The 20,956-nt window shown below is 51.1% G+C and overlaps 2 protein-coding genes and 1 non-coding gene across 6 annotated transcripts in view; all 3 read right to left on the minus strand.

The window, feature by feature from the left end:
• Positions 1-546: 546 nt before the first annotated feature.
• On the minus strand, positions 547-687 carry LOC134038150 (U4 spliceosomal RNA). Its single transcript, XR_009932653.1, has one exon. It is a non-coding gene; the product is annotated as a U4 spliceosomal RNA (small nuclear RNA).
• A 1,915-nt stretch (positions 688-2,602) lies between these two features.
• Positions 2,603-6,219, minus strand: kcnj8 (potassium inwardly rectifying channel subfamily J member 8). Its single transcript, XM_062483428.1, has 3 exons — positions 5,417-6,219; positions 3,797-4,246; positions 2,603-3,612 (listed from the first exon to the last, which is right to left on the minus strand). The coding sequence occupies exons 1-3, from the start codon at positions 5,758-5,760 to the stop codon at positions 3,150-3,152; spliced, it is 1,257 nt and encodes a 418-aa protein (XP_062339412.1). The 5' UTR covers positions 5,761-6,219; the 3' UTR covers positions 2,603-3,149.
• Positions 6,220-6,933: 714 nt separating this feature from the next.
• The window catches only part of abcc9 (ATP-binding cassette, sub-family C (CFTR/MRP), member 9), a 33,644-nt gene continuing 19,621 nt past the window's right edge, over positions 6,934-20,956 (minus strand). For 3 of the 4 annotated variants that reach the window (XM_062482783.1, XM_062482782.1, XM_062482780.1), the window contains 11 exons: positions 20,650-20,752; positions 19,808-19,921; positions 14,883-15,003; positions 14,524-14,654; positions 12,429-12,507; positions 11,478-11,586; positions 9,884-9,987; positions 9,647-9,780; positions 9,369-9,431; positions 8,023-8,266; positions 6,934-7,960 (listed from right to left, as the gene is read on the minus strand). In XM_062482783.1, coding sequence (XP_062338767.1) covers positions 8,129-8,266; positions 9,369-9,431; positions 9,647-9,780; positions 9,884-9,987; positions 11,478-11,586; positions 12,429-12,507; positions 14,524-14,654; positions 14,883-15,003; positions 19,808-19,921; positions 20,650-20,752 — 1,096 coding nt within the window. In that variant the 3' untranslated portion in view covers positions 6,934-7,960; positions 8,023-8,128. Of the gene's footprint in view, positions 7,961-8,022; positions 8,267-8,581; positions 8,762-9,368; positions 9,432-9,646; positions 9,781-9,883; positions 9,988-11,477; positions 11,587-12,428; positions 12,508-14,523; positions 14,655-14,882; positions 15,004-19,807; positions 19,922-20,649; positions 20,753-20,956 lie in introns of those variants that run through there. The other variant, XM_062482781.1, reaches the window with a different exon arrangement.

Genomic DNA, 20,956 nt, shown 5'->3' on the forward strand with positions numbered 1-20,956 from the left:
TGCTTATCTTAATTGACAAGCAACAGCGTATAATAAAAATAAAACAATGTTAGCTACATGTGTAATAAGAGGCACAAACGTGAACTACATAATAGGGTAAAGTAACCTACTTACGGTAAAAATGGCCATCGCTTCTTCGATTGGTTAGTGAGATCAATGTTTAACTGAAGAACAGATATTACTTTATACAGGTCACACAAACAAGCAACATAGGACAACAAACGTGCAATTAATTTTTAATTAGGTATGCTAATACTAAAGTTACTACGCAATACAGACAAAAAGGGTAAGTGCCGTTTAATAAGAACAGAAGATATATGACACGATACAATAACATCTAACAATCAACAGTAGGCTTACACCAAAGATGCATTTATACTGATTCTGATTTCTGATTCAGATGCTGATACTATGCTTTCATTTCCATTCTGATACTATCCTTTCATTTTTTGTCAATTTGACTACCAGTTCGAAACATTAGAACACATCGATTCGGCTCATTCTTACCAATTCTACTCATGTTATTATTTTGAACAAGAAGATCAGTCTCCTTAGAGACCGTCAAAAATTGCCAATGCCGACTATATTTCAAGTCGTCACGGCGGGGTATTGGGTAAAGTTTTCAACTAGCAATAATCGCGCCTCGGATAAACCTCATAGGCTACGATACTGCCACTGCGCAAAGCTGATTTAACATCTAGAAACCCAGAGGACCACACTTAGAGACGTACTGGACAAAGAGACGGTTTAAAACGTAAAACTGTTCAGCTACAGACCTGAGTCGCCATAACTGTATCTGTCAACGGTTATAATGTTAGTTTACTTATATGATACACAACAGTGTGTTTTAATTCAACTTTAGTAAAATATTATCTACGTTATCGGTTTTGCAATGCATGCTGGGACGTGAACATGCCCTCCATAGAGTAACGTTGGCCGCACTGATCTACATGTGGAAGGACGGACGAATCTACGGAGATCCCCTCCAGTGTTTACATCCCCACGGATAGGAGATTAGTTCAGATGGAAACGCGGAACAATGAACAGTGTTCAACAATGTTGACATTCAACAATGAAAGTCCGCTAGCTAAACTGCAGTATATTGAATACATCTTGTGCTGCACTCTCTAGAAATACATTAATATCTCACAAATAATATCGGCAGCACGAACATGAGTTATTGCAGATAGAAGCTAAACGCGTTCGCACGGGCCAAGCGCCTCAAGTCTCCATGCTTCATTTAATTTGTTTTCCCCGTCTGCTACCAACTGTAACGACGCCGAGTCTCGCAGTTATCTGGGGCTGCCGGCGATGAACATAGATGGTCAGGAGTTAAACTCCTGTGGTAGGAGGGTAAATCTGGATCCTGGAGAAAGTTAGGGACGGGATTAGAAGACTGGGATTCTTCTTGCCATTTGGCGTCCCAAACTTGAACTTTAATTTGAGCCGGTGACCAGTGTGGGTTCCAGTGCCAGCGAGCCGTGTTTGAGTAGCCTACTGTGACTAGCTAGACCTGGTCCTGGGTGGACGTTCCTTACTGCAATCGAAGTCTTGGTTGTCCTGGTGTGGCTGGTTGTAACTGTAACCCTCGTCACCAGGGAGGGGAAATCCTAAACCATGAAATATATATTGTGTACATATTTGATTTAATAAAGATTGCACTTTTGTAATACACACAATTGCGTTTGTGATTATTATATTATTATACGAATATTAGTGTTCACAGCTAAATCAGGATATAACCCACATTCAATACCCCCCCCCCCCCCCCCCGACAAGTAGCCTAGCAGAGTGCCTCTACACTTGGTAAATCGACAGGGGAGTTCAAATCACACGCTCTTCATGTCTGCCACTAGATGGCGACATTGACCGTTTTTCTTGATGATTTTAAGAAACTTCTGAAGAATGTTTGATGGAACAAATACTAGTTGACACAACTGACAATGTAATAATCGTTACAAAGCCAACACAGATACAATCAAGTAAATAAATAAATAAATTTGAACGTATTATGAATATTAATGTCACTAGCTACCAAGGCCTGCTTTGAACGGACTAACTGCATGTAGTTTATCGGCGGGTCAGAGCCTCGTAGGTCTGTCCAGCAGTACAGCCATGAATATCGGTGTAGTTGCAACTACACCGATATTCTACCAACATAGTATCTCAACTTCAATTTACAAAACCGACTCTTGTTCACTTGACTCAAAATATTTCCTTATTTTGTGCAATTTTCGGCAGTAATGCAAGTCTACCCCGCTTGTACTAAGCGCACGAGCCACACATTTTCATCTGGCTAGCAAGCCAACATAACCCCGTCTCAACATTAAATATTCAGCAGGTAGCCTGCATTAAGGCGTACATGGTTCATTTCTTGTAGACTATAATTCATTTGACTCATACATTTGGCTAACTTACTACTTCACATTCACGCACATTTGAAGCAGTTTAACAAAAGCCTGATTTGGTCAAACGAAGAGAAGATATCCTACCGCAAGTGAGGTAGCGTCTGTTTGCAGTTAGCCTGTAGCCTCGTCCAGTAGGTGAGAGAGGTAGAGCGGTTCAAGTGGAACATGAAAATAGTCACGACCAAGCACGGAACAAATGTTCAATAAGTTTAATTTATTGTGTAAGATTACAGTTTAAGAAAAAATAACAAAACTCAAAAGCCTAGCTCTAATAAAAAGAAAGTAGTAAACAAGGACATCGGAGCGGGTAGAAAAATCAGTATTTGAGGCACTTGAAACTATATATTTTCATGTTGGAATGCAACATATTTTTCGGTCAGTGAGACATTAAACAGAATGAAATCAAACATTTGTCTTTAGTTTGTTGATGTGTATAGAATTCAGACGCTTCAAAGCAATGCATGAAACGTGAAACTCGCTACCTATAGTACCATCGATCTCCAGCTACAATACCATCTTTTCAGACTCCAGTACAGCATTGTTCAGACGAGACAGGGTGAAAAGCACAAAGATTATTCAACATAAATTTGGATTAGTGTTTCACAGGTTGTGTGGTTACATATTAAGGTATTAAACTACTAGACCAGGAGCGGTGAGAACACAACCTGCATCCGCCGGGCCAGAGAGGTGCATGCTGGGAACTCCCAAGCACCCAAACAGGAAGAGAAGCCGGTGCTGGTGTCATGTGACCGCCACACTCTGCATGCCCTCAAACTGCACCTTTGGTACAGCGAGGGCAGAGTTATTCCTCCTCATGGCCCCACCCCCTCCGGCCGAGGCCCCGCCCTTCCTGATGGAGTTGTTGCGCCTCATGGAGTTGCGTTTGCGTAGCGAGTTCTGGTGCGACAGCTCGCTCTTCTGCAGCGTCTGGATGAGGATGGACGGCTTGTCGTCCAGCTCGCGGGCACTGCAGCGCGGCGTCGCCACCTTCACCGTGTTCCCGAACTTGGAGTAGTCCACCGAGTACACACCGTCCTCCTCCGTCACTATGGGAACGAAGCGGTGGCCCCACTGGATCTCCTCGGTGACGTAGGAGGTGCGCGCCTGCGTGGTGATGCCCGTGGTCTCCACCACGCCCTCCAGGATCACGATCACCTCCAGGTCACTGCACTGCAGCTCCATGGCCGACAGGTCGTACAGGGGACTGGGGGGAGGGAGGGGGGGAGGGTGTACATTAAATCTTCATCTCTCTCCTTTCCCTCTCTTCTCTCACCTGTGTCTGTGCATGTACCTCTCCTCTCACCTGTCTCTGTGTCTGTCATGTACCTGTCCTCTCACCTGTCTCTGTACACATCCTGTGTCTGGCCTCAGTACCCCTCTCCCCTCACCTGTTCTTGTCGATCACGTGACAGATGATGAGCGGCGCCAGCAGGAAGACGCTGTTGCAGGCCACGTCTCCCTCCGTCTGCACGTCGATCTGGTGGATGGGGATGATCTCCCCCTCCGGCGTGGTGGTCCTCCTCACCACCTGCAGCCGCACAGCCGCCCCGATGATCATGCTCTTCCTCAGGTCTCCGATGCGGATCATGAAGCACAGCCGGTTGTTCCTCACGGCGATGACGGCGTGCCGGCTGAAGATGAGCGTCTCGGCGCGGCGGTGGGACTGGGCGGTCTTCATGAAGATGCAGCCCAGCATGATGGCGTTGATGATGAGGCCTGCGATGTTCTGCAGGATGAGCACCGCGATGGCGTCCGGGCAGTGCTCTGTGATCATGCGGCCGCCGAAGCCGATGGTGACCTGGACCTCGATGGAGAAGAGGAAGGCGGAGGTGAAGGACCTGGGGGGGAGGAGGAGAGGAGGGGGGTGGTGGGGGGATAGGGCGATGGATGGATGGAGGGGGGGTGGAGCAGGGAAGACAGGATGGGAGAGGTTGCCGAGGTTTACGGAGGTGTAGTTTAGGGGGGAAGATGGGGGTGAGGGTCGGGGTGGAGGAGGGATTGAGGAGGTGTAGTTTAGGGGGGAAGATGGGGGTGAGGGTCGGGGTGGAGGAGGGATTGAGGATAGACGGGGGAAGTTCATGTTGAAGTCGTTTACAAGTTGGGAGAGGAAGACGGAATCCATTGATTGCGGAGAGAAAGTGGGATGGGGGAGAAAAGGAAGAAGAGGGAGGAGGACAGGAGAGGAAGGAGGAGAGGGAGGAGGAGAGGAGAGGGAGGAGGAGAGGGAGGAGGACAGGAGAGGGAGGAGGAGAGGGAGGAGGAGAGGGAGGAGGAGAGGAGAGGGAGGAGGACAGGAGAGGAAGGAGGAGAGGGAGGAGGAGAGGAGAGGGAGGAGGAGAGGGAGGAGGAGAGGAGAGGGAGGAGGAGAGGGAGGAGGAGAGGAGAGGGAGGAGGACAGGAGAGGAAGGAGGAGAGGGAGGAGGAGAGGAGAGGGAGGAGGACAGGAGAGGAAGGAGGAGAGGGAGGAGGAGAGGAGAGGGAGGAGGACAGGAGAGGGAGGAGGAGAGGGAGGAGGAGAGGAGAGGGAGAGGAGAGGGAGGAGGAGAGGAGAGGGAGGAGGACAGGAGAGGGAGGAGGAGAGGGAGGAGGAGAGGAGAGGGAGGAGGACAGGAGAGGGAGGAGGAGAGGGAGGAGGAGAGGAGAGGGAGGAGGACAGGAGAGGGAGGAGGAGAGGAGAGGGAGGAGGAGAGGGAGGAGGAGAGGAGAGGGAGAGCCTAGGTCAGATGAAACAGTAATGGTCTCCACATCACCGCCTCTGTGCTTGCCCTCTGGTGAGACAACAGTCTAGTATCACATCTACATTACTGTCCTAATCATGGACCAGTACACTGCAGCATAGCTACAATGGCAACTTCTGTCTCGAGCACAAGGCTGATTCAACCAAGGATGTGCGTTCAGACAGTGTGTCATTTTACGTTAACTTTTCACCTGGAATAAAGTACTTGGAAGTTAACAATCATCTACAGTAACGATCCGTTTCCTTTGTTAGTTAGTTCATCGTCACTTACTTCACGTTTGTGACGCACTGTTCCACGCTGGCTTTGCTGTCCAGGTCTCCGTGCGCGAAGGCCACGAGCCACCAGACCATGGCGAACAGAAGCCAGCTGCACAGGAACGTCATGGTGAAGATCACGAGCGTGAAGCGCCATTTCAGGTCCACGAGAGTGGTGAACACGTCCTGCAGAAAGCGACCTTGCTCGCGGATGTTCTTGTGCGCCAAGTTGCAGGAGCCGCTCTTGGCGATGAAGCGGGCTTTGTTGACCCGGTCTCTGAACACGGGTTTGCGGTGAATCCGCGATGCGAGGCCCGGCACGCCGAACTCCTCCGGGATTATACTCTTTCTCGCCAACATCTTCTGTACATCTCAGCGCATTTGCGATGGAAGTTGAAAGTTGTCCCAAGTCTCTTAGTCGTGCGTAATTCTGTCACCTTCGCTGGACCATGACTTTTTAAGGAAGACCTTCAAATGTTTGACGTTTCACCTGAAAATATTTGCTGTTTGAACGTTTTCAGGGAACGTCTGCGTGTGCCTTCGGACTCCTCAAATGTCACTTCCAATAAATTGTTCTGAGGGGAAACCGGACAGGGAATGTTTCTGCTCGAGCAGGGCGCATCCCAACTTCTGTTGACGTAGGCGAACTGTCCTGGGCGGGTGCCGCTCCTCGGTTCAACGAACTTTAAAGTCCTGCATTTATTCCTTTTAACGTATTTTTGTTTTTGCGTTAGTTTGTTGGCTATTGTAAGTGAAATACTAACAACATCCGATGGTCATGTGTTCTATAATTGGGTCACTCTACCCAGCATCTGTTCACAAATGAAAATTTGGAAAATACGTATAAAATAACACCAATGTACTCTACTGAACTGACAGAGTTTGAAGAAGTTAATTTAGAGTCTTAGTATCCGTTACAAACCGTTTGCCTTGTTAATATCTAGTTATGAACTATATTGCGGCCATTATACGGTCATACGGTATAACCAGAAGATGTCGCTATTAAGCAATTAAAAGTTCCATAAAGACCGGGGCTCCTTCAGATGATTATGGGATGCACAATCAGCGATAGAGACGCTTTTCACTCAAAACCTTTTTTATTAACATTTCAAGTGTATAAAAGGTAGGCACGCTATAATGTTTTGATATTCGAGTTGACAGTTGATTGAAAATACCGAGGATAGTTATGATATCAAGTATACACTTAAGACAGACACTTATCTATGATAACCTTAATCATTAAACAAAATGTGCATTCTCAGGAGGAAAAAAGTAGCACAAACAGTGAGAGTGAAATTAAGTAAAAATGCAATTGACAGTTTGCATAGTTAAAGGGCTGAGGTTTGTAGAGAGTGTGTAATATTGTGATTGAAATAACAGTCACTATAGCAGTAACTCAAGCCAGAACACCTTGAACAGCAGCAGTCAGGTTTAAAGGTTTCATCCAAACAACTAAAGGGTTAACTCAGGGGGAAAGATCTGATCTGGGATCAGACTAACTCAGTTCCCCCCCCCCCCCCCCCCCCCCAGAGGTGTTAAGGGTAACACTGGTTTGGCAGGACAGTGTAGATTGGTTTCAGCAGGACAGTGACAAGACACTGGGCCTGGGGTGTGTGAGTGTGACTCGTAGTACATGGCCTGTATTAACCCTCAGCTGTGTGTTCACAAGGAGTGGTTAGAAGATGAAGGAACAGAGAGAGAGAGACAGAGAGAGAGACAGAGAGAGAGACAGACAGAGATACACAGAGAGAGACAGAGAGAGACAGAGAGAGAGACAGAGAGAGAGAGAGAGACCATCACTCAAACAATGAGAAATCAGTTTCAGGAAAAAATAAAAAATCAATACGGCACAGTAGAATTACAGCCAAAAACAACCATTCTGCCTTACAGTACAGCACTTGGCATCCAGGCAGTACAAAGTGGATATATGAAACAGCATCGATACGTAGAGCCACACCAGTCCTGCACACACACAGACCAGAGTATAGCCCAGAGAACGCCTCCCTCCACCAATAAGGGCTCATCTGAGATCAGCTCAACGCACGTTTCCTGATAACTGTTAGGGCTGGGGACCAATCAGATCTTAGTGACAGGTTCTGACCTATGGCTGAGGGGCTTGGCTGGCTGAGGGGGAGGAGGGTGGAGTCTTCCCTAATCAATAACAGTACTGATCACTCATTGGGTGAAGTCATCAGTGAGGGTCTGTACGGACTGTGTGATTGGCTGTCTCAGTCCTGGTGTTGACAACAGAACCTTACAGAACCCAGCAGAACCTTACAGAACCCAGCAGAACCATACAGGACCTGGCAGAAGCTTACAGGACCCAGTAGAACACAGAACCACACACTCCTGCACATTTCAACAGCTGAGATCGCAGGTTAGATATAGAAGAATATGTTTACATATATAGCTAGATTAGATGTAATTTAAAAACAAATAGAGTAAAGACTTATGCATATAAAACTACCACAGCCCTTAAAGTACCTCAAAATGTCGACCAATCAACCAATCAATCAGTCTATTGATCAATCCCACAGTCAAAAAGGCTTTAACAGCAGATCTCCGCTGGGAGGCTGAAGACGTGAGCCGGATCTCTGGACGGACAGGTGATCCATAAACTGACTGATTGTCGTCTGGATGAGCAGTCGTATTGATGTGTTGCGCGGAGCCTCCATGCGAGGGGGAGGAGCCTCCATGCAGTGGGCGTGGCCTCCATGTGGGGGAGGGGCTACATGTCGGCGCGGACGAAAGAGGCGAACATGCCGTCCTCCTGCTCCAGCAGTTCCTCCGGCCGGCCGGACTCCAGAATGTTCCCTCGCTTCATCACAATCACCAGGTCTGCCGTCAGGATGGTGTGCACCCGGTGCTGGGGGAGACCACACACACACACACCATGGTTACCACAGGAAAGATGATCAAGCACACCATGGTTCCCATGGTTACCACAGGAGAAAGGACCACACACAGCATGGTTACCACAGGAGAGACGATTACACACACCATGGTTCCCATGGTTACCACAGGAGAAATAACCATAGACACACACACACCATGGTTGATACCAATCAGACCTGATCTTGGCCTGATAGAATGGAACACCTGTTACTTCATGCGTTCAGACCCCACCCACCCTCCCCCCCACCACCACCACACTAGACAGCTGCATGCAGGCGGTACCAACCGGTGCATGGTCGCCATGGCAACCTGGGAGGCGGGGCCGGGACTACTTGTTGGTCCTCACTAACTCACTGAAGAGGCTGTCCTGCTGAGCTAGCAGCTGATTGGCAGAGTCACACTCCACTAAGATCCCATTGGAGAACACCAGAACCTGCTCCGCCTCCACAATGGAGGACACCAGGTGCTGGGGTGACAGAGCCGAAAGGAGGGAGGGAGAGGGGATGACAGGGAGGGAGGAGAGAGGAGACAGGGAAGGAGAGAGGAAGGGAGGGTGACAGGGAGGGAGGGTGACAGGGAGGGAGGGTGACAGGGAAGGAGGGAGGGAGGGAGGGTGACAGGGAAGGAGGGAGGGAGGGAAAGGAATAGGTTGGAGAGAAAGAGAGGAAAAAGAATGAAAGAAAGACAAGGACAAGGAAGTGAAACGAGAAAGAAGTCAGGGAGGTAATAAGGTTCAGAGAAACTAAATGCAACAAGAAGAGTCCTGAGCAGAACTCCAGTAGACTTCAGGAGAGAGAGAAGAGAGAAGACAGAGAAAGAGAGAGGGGAGGACAGGCGAGAGACAGAAAGACAGCAGTGAGAGGAGAGACTGGAGACAGGAGAGAGACTGGAGTGAGGGAAGGGGAAGTAGGAAGTCTGGAGAATCAGAAAGCCAAACCACTGTGCTGCCCTGTCCTCTCTCTATTGACTGATGTAGAGAGAGAGAGAGAGAGAGAGAGACCACACTCCTCTCTACTGAGTGTCTCTCCATCCACCGGTCTGCAAACCTAGACGGCGTGTGATGCCAGACTTACTGCGATGGTGACCACTGTCCGGTCAGCGAACGCCGTCATGACGACCTTCTGCAGGATATTCTCCTGAGGGGGAGAGAGCAGAGAGAGAGAGAGAACAGAGAGAGGGAGAGAGCAGAGAGAGAGCAGAGAGAGAGAGCAGAGAGAGAGAGAGCAGAGAGAGAGCAGAGAGAGAGAGCAGAGAGAGCAGAACTTGAAATAATAGGTGACGAGTAACTGCTGGTCCCATGATTGATGACGTCATCGTCTCAGCCTAGGCTAGCGACAGGAAGTGAGCTCACGGTTGCCATGTCGATGGAGGCGGTGGCCTCATCCATGATGAGGATGCTGCTCTTCCTGACGAAGGCTCGGGCCAGACAGAACAGCTGCCTCTGACCCACACTGAAGTTCTCCCCTCCCTCCGTCACCACCGCGTCTACACACACACATTCATATTAGTATATATTATTCTTCTGTTTGGCGTCCAAACTTAACAGTCAACATGTTGAACAGTACACACACACACACACACACCGTACCCAGGCCCCCAGGCAGGGCTTTCACCATGTTCTTCAGCTGGGCGATCTCCAGAGCCTCCCACAGGCGGTCGTCTGTACAGGTGCGCTCAGGGTCCAGGTTGAACCTGCGGACAGGAGAGAGAACCTGGGTCAGGACCAGAGACTGGACAGTCAGTCTGGGTCAGGACCAGAGACTGGACAGTCAGTCTGGGTCAGGACCAGAGGACAGTCTCACAGCTGTGAGGACATCTCTCACATCTCTCATATCTCTGGTCACTGAGTCTCACAGGACAGATCCCTCTTTCATCTAATGTGCTCCAACTGAAGAGTCACAAGAAAGAGAGGGAGCAAGATGTAGAGATGGAGGGGAGAGAGGGAGACAGAGAGAGAGAGAGAGAGAGAGAGACAGAGAGAGAGAGAGGGGATGACCATAAGAGGTAATGTCAGAGTATTTGGCTGGTCTCCTTCCTCCTGACTCCCTCAGAGCACAGGGAACCCTCGACCCTCTGACCCCTCCCCCTCTGTCTCTCTTTTCTCTCTCTCTCACACACACATACACACTGACATCTCTCTCTCTTTCTCTCTCTTTCTCTCTTCCTCTGTCTCCGTCTCTCTCTCTCACACACACACACACACACACACACACAACTCTCGGTCTCTCTCTAGATAAACAATGGCCTAGGTTAGCACTAGCACTGCCATAGATAGAGTCCTAAGTTAGCATTAGCACTGCCAACTGTGGACTAAGTTAGCATTTGTGTTGCCATTCATAAACATCGCCTAGCTTAGCACTAGCACTGCTATAGACAAACACTGGACCATGTTAGCACCAGCGCTGCAATAGATAAACAATGGCATAAGTTAGCAATAGCGCTGCCAACACGGGCCTATGTTAGCACTAGCACTGCCATAGATAAACAGTGGCCCCCCTTAACTGCCCCTCTTTCGGTTACAGTTATTGTAAGAATCAATCGTCTGAGACGATTCCCTTCATGTAAACATCGCCCGGGCAACTAACTGGCCGGTGGAGCATCTGTCTTCTTCATGGAAATACAAACAAGACAAGCTCTCTCTCTCTCATAACAAACACAGAAGCAGTTATCTGAGCCAGTCCTAACACACTGCCAACTAGGAGATCTACTCTACTCTAGTGCACTCCACTGTATTCTACTGATGTTATGGGATGTGTTTAGCTCAGTAGAGGAGCCTCTGCCTGCGGATCAAGAGTTAACAGGTCCCCCTAAATGAATCCATTATCATCATTACATTATTCCTACTGTGTGTGTGTGTTTGTGTGTGTGTATGTGTGTGTGTGTATGAGTGTGTGTGTGTGTGTATGAGTGTGTATGAGTGTATGCACATCCCATGATGGGGTCAGTACTGGGGCCCTCTACTCTCTCCTGTGCTCATGCAGCAGAGCAGCAGAGAGTGGGGGGATAATGTTGTTGTTGTTGCAAATGAAGGGAGGTGTGTTTGATGCAAGGTTAGTAACAGGCCTCCAGGGAGGGTGGTATCTCTGACAGGAGGAAGTCTCTGTTTATTGTTCTTGTCCTTATCTGTTTGTATTACTAAACACAGGAAACTCCTCTGTGTGTGTGTGTGTGTGTGCATGTACCGTATAGACCCACTGAACAGCACTGGGTCCTGCAGGATGATGGACAGACGAGACCTGAGAGTCTGGAGAGGGAGACTACAGATGTCGATGTCATCAATGATGATCTTCCCTGGGGGAGGGGGGGATGGGGGGGAGGGGGGGAGGGGGGGATGGGGGGGAGGGGGGGAGGGGGGGATGGAGGAAAAGTTAAGTAAAGTTCAGAAAGAAACGGCATCCTTGAAAAAGACTGTGACTCTGAAGTCTTTAACCCTTGTGTTATCTTCGGGTCATTCTGACCCATCAGTCATTGTGACCCACTGTCGTATTGCGACAAATTTACCTCATACAAAAACAAAGTGAAGCATTTTCTTTTAACTGTCGGGCTGTCTCAGACCCCCCACATTGCAATGGTTAAAAGAAAATTATTTGTATTTGTTTTTGTATTGGGTGAAATTGGGTAAACACAACGATGGTTCGTTGTGAACCTTTGGGTCCCGAAGGCAGCACGAGGGTTAAGGAACTTAGCATAAGAGTGAGCATACACACACACACACACACACACAGGCAGACCATGGAGAGACATCAACACACACACACACACACACACAGGCAGACCATGGAGAGACATCAACACACACACACACACACACACACAGGCAGACCATGGAGAGACATCAACACACACACACACACACACACACACAGGCAGACCATGAAGAGACATCGCTGTTCTACATTTCTGGCTGGTGTCACACAGACACACTCACAAGACACGTGTCCTGCTGAATAAAGTGTGTTTTGGTTTGAGCTGTTTGAGCCGTTTGAGCCGTTTGAGCCGTTTGAGCCGTTTGAGCCGTTTGAGCCGTTTGAGCCGTTTGAGCTGTGGTGTTTGAGAGGGACAAGCGCTTGTTGTGTTTGGCTGAAGGAGCTAGGACCTGGGGAGGGAGGGAGGGAGCTAGGAGAGAGACATACCTTCAAACATATCCACCATGTTGAAGAAGGCCAGAGACAGGGAGGACTTCCCACTTCCTGTTCGCCCACATATCCCAACCTGGAGAGGGGAGGAGAGAGAAGGGGAGGAGAGAGGAGGGGAGAGGAGGGGAGGAGAGAGGAGGGGAGAGGAGGGGAGGAGAGAGGAGGGGAGGAGAGAGGAGGGGAGGAGGAGAGGAGGAGGGGAGGACAGAGGAGGGGAGAGGAGAGAGGAGGGGAGGAGGAGGGGAGGGGAGAGGAGAGAGGAGGGGAGGAGGAGGGGAGGAGAGAGGAGGGGAGAGGAGAGGAGGGGAGAGGAGAGAGGAGGGGAGGAGAGAGGAGAGAAGAGGAGGGGAGGAGGAGGGGAGGATAGAGGAGAGAAGAGGAGGAGGGGAGGAGAGAGGAAGAAGAGGAGGGGAGGAGAGAGGAGAGAAGAGGATGGAAGGAGGAGGGGAGGAGGAGAGGAGGAGGGGAGGAGAGAGGAAGAAGAGGAGGGGATGGGAGAGGAGAGAAGAGGAGAATATATTAAGTGAGTGGTTTTTAATCTTTCATAAACATTGTGATCTCAGTGGAGTACTCTTCCAGTAGGCAGGCTGTCTTGCTCTCCTCCCCTCCCCTCACCCCATCCTCCCTCCCTCCCCTCAGTCCTCCCCTCACCCCATCCTCCCTCCCTCCCCTCAGTCCTCCCCTCACCCCCCAGAAAAAGACAAACCCAGGGGATGTTTGAGTTTGTCAAAAATAAGCTGTTCTCTTGATGAAGAGAGATTAACAGAAAGGGAGGGGAGAGAAAGAGAGGGTGGAATAGAGAGGGATAAAGAGAGAAGTATAGAGATGATAGAAAGAGAGAGGGATATATATATATATATAGAGAGGGATATATATAGAGAGAGAGGGATATAGAGAGAAGGATAGTGAGGTAGAGAGGGATAGAAAGGGTGTTATGAGACACATGCATAACAGAACAACCTACATAGGACATCAGATGACACATGACAACACACCTCTTAACACACACATGACAACACACCTCTTAACACACACATGACAACACACCTCTTAACACACACATGACAACACACCTCTTAACACACACATGACAACACACCTCTTAACACACACATGACAACACACCTCTTAACACACACATGACAACACACCTCTTAACACACACATGACAACACACCTCTTAACACACACATGACAACACACCTCTTAACACACACATGACAACACACCTCTTAACACACACATGACAACACACCTCTTAACACACACATGACAACACACCTCTTAACACACACATGACAACACACCTCTTAACACACACATGACAACACACCTCTTAACACACACATGACAACACACCTCTTAACACACACATGACAACACACCTCTTAACACACACATGACAACACACCTCTTAACACACACATGACAACACACCTCTTAACACACACATGACAACACACCTCTTAACACACACATGACAACACACCTCTTAACACACACATGACAACACACCTCTTAACACACACATGACAACACACCTCTTAACACACACATGACAACACACCTCTTAACACACACATGAGGAGGGGGGGTGACAGGACCGTGTGAAGCTAGCATGTGTGTGAGGAGAGTGTGTGTGTGAGGAGAGTGTGTGTGTGTGTGTGAGGAGAGTGTGTGTGTGAGGAGAGTGTGTGTGTGTGTGTGTGAGGAGATTGTGTGTGTGAGGAGAGTGTGTGTGGATAAAAGTGAATAAAATATAAAAATATAAGACGTGTCGTAGGCTGCTTTCTAGACTAGAGTGTGTACTAGGAGGCGTTCTGGAACGTTCTGGAACTGGTAACACACAGAGGGAGGTAGCCCCGCCTACAGCCTCCACCACCGGCCCCCACCCCGCCCCGCCCCGCCCCCACCCCGCCCCGCCCCGCCCCCACCCCGCACCGCCCCCGCACCGCCCCCGCACCGCCCCCACCCCGCCCCCACCCCCACCCCGCCTCCACCCCGCCCGGCCCCCACCCCGCCCCGCCTCCACCCCCACCCCGCCCCGCCTCCACCCCCACCCCGCCCCCACCCCCCGCAGGGTGTGAGCTACCTTCTGTCCAGGGTTGATGTACGCGTTGACGTGTTTGAGGACAGGCTTCAGCTGGGGGTCGTAACGAACACACAGGTTCTGGATCTTGATCTCCCCCTGGCTGGGCCAGTCCTCAGGGACCTGGGACACACCTGGGGGAGAGAGGGAGAGAGAGAGAGAGAGACAGAGAGAGAGAGAGAGAGACACAGAGAGAGATGGATAGACTTGTGAATAAATAAAACAAGAAAATTATTTCCCCAGCACCAGGACCAGGGACTGACCCCAATTCCAAGACTCTGGTCCTGACCACTGCTGGAGATGCTAAGGCTCATGGGAGATGAGTCAGTATTTCAGAAATGGAAATGGAAAAACTCCATTACCCATGGATCCCTCGTAGTCCTCAGACGGCGTTGTCAGGAAACTGTTCACCTTCTTCACTGCTGCCATCTGCACCTCCAGATCTGCCAGGTTCCTCACCACCCAGTTCAGATAGTTAGTCACCTGGTTGGAGAGGAGTGGAGGGAGGGAGGGAGTAAGTAAGTAAGTAAGTAAGATGAAGTGAAGAGATGAAAGTAAGAATGTGCTTGCTAACAAAAGACAGACAGGCGGTGTCTCCCTAACACACACTCCCACTCTCCCTCTTAGAAGACTCCAGAGTGTTTATGTGTGTCCCTTGTCATGTTTAAGAGGGACACACACAGTGATGCTGTTGCCGTGACAGCATGTAACACTGCCTTGTTAAACACTCTGCTTCTCCCAGGCCATACAAGGCTCCCTGAGATCCCCCCTGACACACACACACACACCTCCCTGAGATCCCCCCTGACACACACACACACACCTCCCTGAGATCCCCCCTGACACACACACACACACCTCCCTGAGATCCCCCCTGACACACACACACACACCTCCCTGAGATCCCCCCTGACACACACACACACACCTCCCTGAGATCCCCCCTGACACACACACACACACACACCTCCCTGAGATCCCCCCTGACACACACACACACACACACCTCCCTGAGATCCCCCCTGACACACACACACACACCTCCCTGAGATCCCCCCTGACACACACACACACACCTCCCTGAGATCCCCCCTGACACACACACACACCTCCCTGAGATCCCCCCTGACACACACACACAGAGAGGGATGGTGAGCTGATGGTGTAGTGGTGATGGTGTAGTGGTGAGCTGATGGTGTAGTGGTGATGGTGTAGTGGTGAGCTGATGGTGTAGTGGTGATGGTGTAGTGGTGAGCTGATGGTGTAGTGGTGAGCTGATGGTGTAGTGGTGATGGTGTAGTGGTGATGGTGTAGTGGTGATGGTGTAGTGGTGAGCTGATGGTGTAGTGGTGATGGTGTAGTGGTGATGGTGATGGTGTAGTGGTGATGGTGTAGTGGTGATGGTGTAGTGGTGAGCTGATGGTGTAGTGGTGATGGTGTAGTGGTGAGCTGATGGTGTAGCGGTGAGCTGATGGTGTAGCGGTGAGCTGATGGTGTAGTGGTGAGCTGATGGTGTAGCGGTGAGCTGATGGTGTAGCGGTGAGCTGATGGTGTAGCGGTGAGCTGATGGTGTAGTGGTGATGGTGTAGTGGTGATGGTGTAGTGGTGATGGTGTAGTGGTGAGCTGATGGTGTAGTGGTGAGCTGATGGTGTAGTGGTGATGGTGTAGTGGTGAGCTGATGGTGTAGTGGTGATGGTGTAGTGGTGAGCTGATGGTGTAGTGGTGAGCTGATGGTGTAGCGGTGAGCTGATGGTGTAGCGGTGAGCTGATGGTGTAGTGGTGATGGTGTAGTGGTGATGGTGTAGTGGTGAGCTGATGGTGTAGTGGTGAGCTGATGGTGTAGCGGTGAGCTGATGGTGTAGTGGTGATGGTGTAGTGGTGAGCTGATGGTGTAGTGGTGATGGTGTAGTGGTGATGGTGTAGTGGTGATGGTGTAGTGGTGATGGTGTAGTGGTGAGCTGATGGTGTAGTGGTGATGGTGTAGTGGTGAGCTGATGGTGTAGCGGTGAGCTGATGGTGTAGCGGTGAGCTGATGGTGTAGTGGTGAGCTGATGGTGTAGCGGTGAGCTGATGGTGTAGCGGTGAGCTGATGGTGTAGCGGTGAGCTGATGGTGTAGTGGTGATGGTGTAGTGGTGATGGTGTAGTGGTGAGCTGATGGTGTAGTGGTGATGGTGTAGTGGTGAGCTGATGGTGTAGTGGTGAGCTGATGGTGTAGCGGTGAGCTGATGGTGTAGCGGTGAGCTGATGGTGTAGTGGTGATGGTGTAGCGGTGAGCTGATGGTGTAGTGGTGAGCTGATGGTGTAGTGGTGATGGTGTAGTGGTGAGCTGATGGTGTAGTGGTGAGCTGATGGTGTAGTGGTGATGGTGTAGTGGTGAGCTGATGGTGTAGTGGTGAGCTGATGGTGTAGTGGTGAGCTGATGGTGTAGCGGTGAGCTGATGGTGTAGTGGTGAGCTGATGGTGTAGTGGTGATGGTGTAGTGGTGAGCTGATGGTGTAGTGGTGATGGTGTAGTGGTGAGCTGATGGTGTAGTGGTGAGCTGATGGTGTAGCGGTGAGCTGATGGTGTAGCGGTGAGCTGATGGTGTAGTGGTGATGGTGTAGTGGTGAGCTGATGGTGTAGTGGTGAGCTGATGGTGTAGTGGTGAGCTGATGGTGTAGTGGTGATGGTGTAGTGGTGATGGTGTAGTGGTGAGCTGATGGTGTAGCGGTGAGCTGATGGTGTAGTGGTGAGCTGATGGTGTAGCGGTGAGCTGATAGTGAGCAGTTCAGATAGTTAGTCACCTGGTTGGAGAGGAGTGGAGGGAGGGAGGGAGTAAGTAAGTAAGTAAGTAAGATGAAGTGAAGAGATGAAAGTAAGAATGTGCTTGCTAACAAAAGACAGACAGGCGGTGTCTCCCTAACACACACTCCCACTCTCCCTCTTAGAAGACTCCAGAGTGTTTATGTGTGTCCCTTGTCATGTTTAAGAGGGACACACACAGTGATGCTGTTGCCGTGACAGCATGTAACACTGCCTTGTTAAACACTCTGCTTCTCCCAGGCCATACAAGGCTCCCTGAGATCCCCCCTGACACACACACACACACCTCCCTGAGATCCCCCCTGACACACACACACACACCTCCCTGAGATCCCCCCTGACACACACACACACACCTCCCTGAGATCCCCCCTGACACACACACACACACACACCTCCCTGAGATCCCCCCTGACACACACACACACACACACCTCCCTGAGATCCCCCCTGACACACACACACACACCTCCCTGAGATCCCCCCTGACACACACACACACCTCCCTGAGATCCCCCCTGACACACACACACAGAGAGGGATGGTGAGCTGATGGTGTAGTGGTGATGGTGTAGTGGTGAGCTGATGGTGTAGTGGTGATGGTGTAGTGGTGAGCTGATGGTGTAGTGGTGATGGTGTAGTGGTGAGCTGATGGTGTAGTGGTGATGGTGTAGTGGTGAGCTGATGGTGTAGTGGTGAGCTGATGGTGTAGTGGTGATGGTGTAGTGGTGATGGTGTAGTGGTGATGGTGTAGTGGTGAGCTGATGGTGTAGTGGTGATGGTGTAGTGGTGATGGTGATGGTGTAGTGGTGATGGTGTAGTGGTGATGGTGTAGTGGTGAGCTGATGGTGTAGTGGTGATGGTGTAGTGGTGAGCTGATGGTGTAGTGGTGATGGTGTAGTGGTGAGCTGATGGTGTAGCGGTGAGCTGATGGTGTAGCGGTGAGCTGATGGTGTAGTGGTGAGCTGATGGTGTAGCGGTGAGCTGATGGTGTAGCGGTGAGCTGATGGTGTAGCGGTGAGCTGATGGTGTAGTGGTGATGGTGTAGTGGTGATGGTGTAGTGGTGATGGTGTAGCGGTGAGCTGATGGTGTAGTGGTGAGCTGATGGTGTAGTGGTGATGGTGTAGTGGTGAGCTGATGGTGTAGTGGTGAGCTGATGGTGTAGTGGTGATGGTGTAGTGGTGAGCTGATGGTGTAGTGGTGAGCTGATGGTGTAGTGGTGAGCTGATGGTGTAGCGGTGAGCTGATGGTGTAGTGGTGAGCTGATGGTGTAGTGGTGATGGTGTAGTGGTGAGCTGATGGTGTAGTGGTGATGGTGTAGTGGTGAGCTGATGGTGTAGTGGTGAGCTGATGGTGTAGCGGTGAGCTGATGGTGTAGCGGTGAGCTGATGGTGTAGTGGTGATGGTGTAGTGGTGAGCTGATGGTGTAGTGGTGATGGTGTAGTGGTGATGGTGTAGTGGTGAGCTGATGGTGTAGCGGTGAGCTGATGGTGTAGTGGTGAGCTGATGGTGTAGTGGTGAGCTGATGGTGTAGTGGTGAGCTGATGGTGTAGTGGTGATGGTGTAGTGGTGAGCTGATGGTGTAGTGGTGATGGTGTAGTGGTGAGCTGATGGTGTAGTGGTGAGCTGATGGTGTAGCGGTGAGCTGATGGTGTAGCGGTGAGCTGATGGTGTAGTGGTGATGGTGTAGTGGTGATGGTGTAGTGGTGAGCTGATGGTGTAGTGGTGAGCTGATGGTGTAGCGGTGAGCTGATGGTGTAGTGGTGAGCTGATGGTGTAGCGGTGAGCTGATGGTGTAGCGGTGAGCTGATGGTGTAGCGGTGAGCTGATGGTGTAGTGGTGATGGTGTAGTGGTGATGGTGTAGTGGTGAGCTGATGGTGTAGTGGTGAGCTGATGGTGTAGTGGTGATGGTGTAGTGGTGAGCTGATGGTGTAGTGGTGATGGTGTAGTGGTGAGCTGATGGTGTAGTGGTGAGCTGATGGTGTAGCGGTGAGCTGATGGTGTAGCGGTGAGCTGATGGTGTAGTGGTGATGGTGTAGTGGTGATGGTGTAGTGGTGAGCTGATGGTGTAGTGGTGAGCTGATGGTGTAGCGGTGAGCTGATGGTGTAGTGGTGATGGTGTAGTGGTGATGGTGTAGTGGTGAGCTGATGGTGTAGTGGTGAGCTGATGGTGTAGTGGTGAGCTGATGGTGTAGCGGTGAGCTGATGGTGTAGCGGTGAGCTGATGGTGTAGCGGTGAGCTGATGGTGTAGTGGTGATGGTGTAGTGGTGATGGTGTAGTGGTGATGGTGTAGTGGTGAGCTGATGGTGTAGTGGTGAGCTGATGGTGTAGTGGTGATGGTGTAGTGGTGAGCTGATGGTGTAGTGGTGATGGTGTAGTGGTGATGGTGTAGTGGTGAGCTGATGGTGTAGTGGTGAGCTGATGGTGTAGCGGTGAGCTGATGGTGTAGTGGTGAGCTGATGGTGTAGCGGTGAGCTGACCGTCAGGGCGTAGGTGAGGCCCAGCCCCACCAGGCCTCCAGAGGGAATGCTGTAGTCAAAGCTCCAGATGGAGGCGATGGCTGCTGTCAGCACGATCACCGCCCCCAGGTAGTCCTGGAGGAGGACAGGAGAGGGAGGGGGGTAGGGAGAGGAGGATGGAAGTCAAATTATTGCTTTCCTGAAATAAAAACAGTTAGACAAACAGTTGTAGTGCGGTGTGGAGGCGTCAGGTGAGAGGCGTCAGGTGAGGCGTCAGGTGAGGCGTCAGGTGAGGCGTCAGGTGAGGCGTCAGGTGTGAGGCGTCAGGTGTGAGGCGTCAGGTGTGAGGCGTCAGGTGTGGCGTCAGGTGAGGCGTCAGGTGAGGCGTCAGGTGTGAGGCGTCAGGTGTGAGGCGTCAGGTGAGAGGGGTCAGGTGAGGCGTCAGGTGAGGCGTCAGGTGTGAGGCGTCAGGTGTGAGGGGTCAGGTGAGGCGTCAGGTGAGGCATCAGGTGTGAGGCGTCAGGTGTGAGGCGTCAGGTGAGGCGTCAGGTGTGAGGCGTCTGGTGTGAGGCGTCAGGTGAGAGGGGTCAGGTGAGGCGTCAGGTGTGAGGCATCAGGTGAGGCGTCAGGTGAGAGGCGTCAGGTGAGGGGTCAGGTGAGGCGTCAGGTGAGGCGTCAGGTGAGGCGTCAGGTGAGGCGTCAGGTGTGAGGCGTCAGGTGTGAGGGGTCAGGTGAGGCGTCAGGTGAGGGGTCAGGTGAGGCGTCAGGTGAGGCGTCAGGTGAGGCGTCAGGTGAGGCGTCAGGTGTGAGGGGTCAGGTGAGGCGTCAGGTGAGGCGTCAGGTGAGGCGTAAGGGGGACTCACAGTGCGGACCTCCAACCAGCGGTTGGCAGCAGAGAGGAACAGGTAGGCTGTGTTGTTGGTGTCTGTCAGCTCCAGCATCCTCTGCTTGAACCGAGCCTCGTGTCTGGAGACACAGGCAGGCAGGCAGGCAGGCAGGGTGGGAGACAGGCAGGGAGAGAAACAGGCAGGGAGAGAGACAGGCAGGGAGACAGGCAGGGAGGGAGACAGACAGGGAGACAGACAGACATGTAGTTAGGATGACCAGAAAGAGGACAGGCTGAAGAGGAGGACAGGATGAGGACAGGATGAGGCCTTGAGAGCTGTATAA

The sequence above is a fragment of the Osmerus eperlanus genome, chromosome 17 (genome assembly GCF_963692335.1).
Source record: "Osmerus eperlanus chromosome 17, fOsmEpe2.1, whole genome shotgun sequence".
NCBI lineage: Eukaryota > Metazoa > Chordata > Actinopteri > Osmeriformes > Osmeridae > Osmerus > Osmerus eperlanus.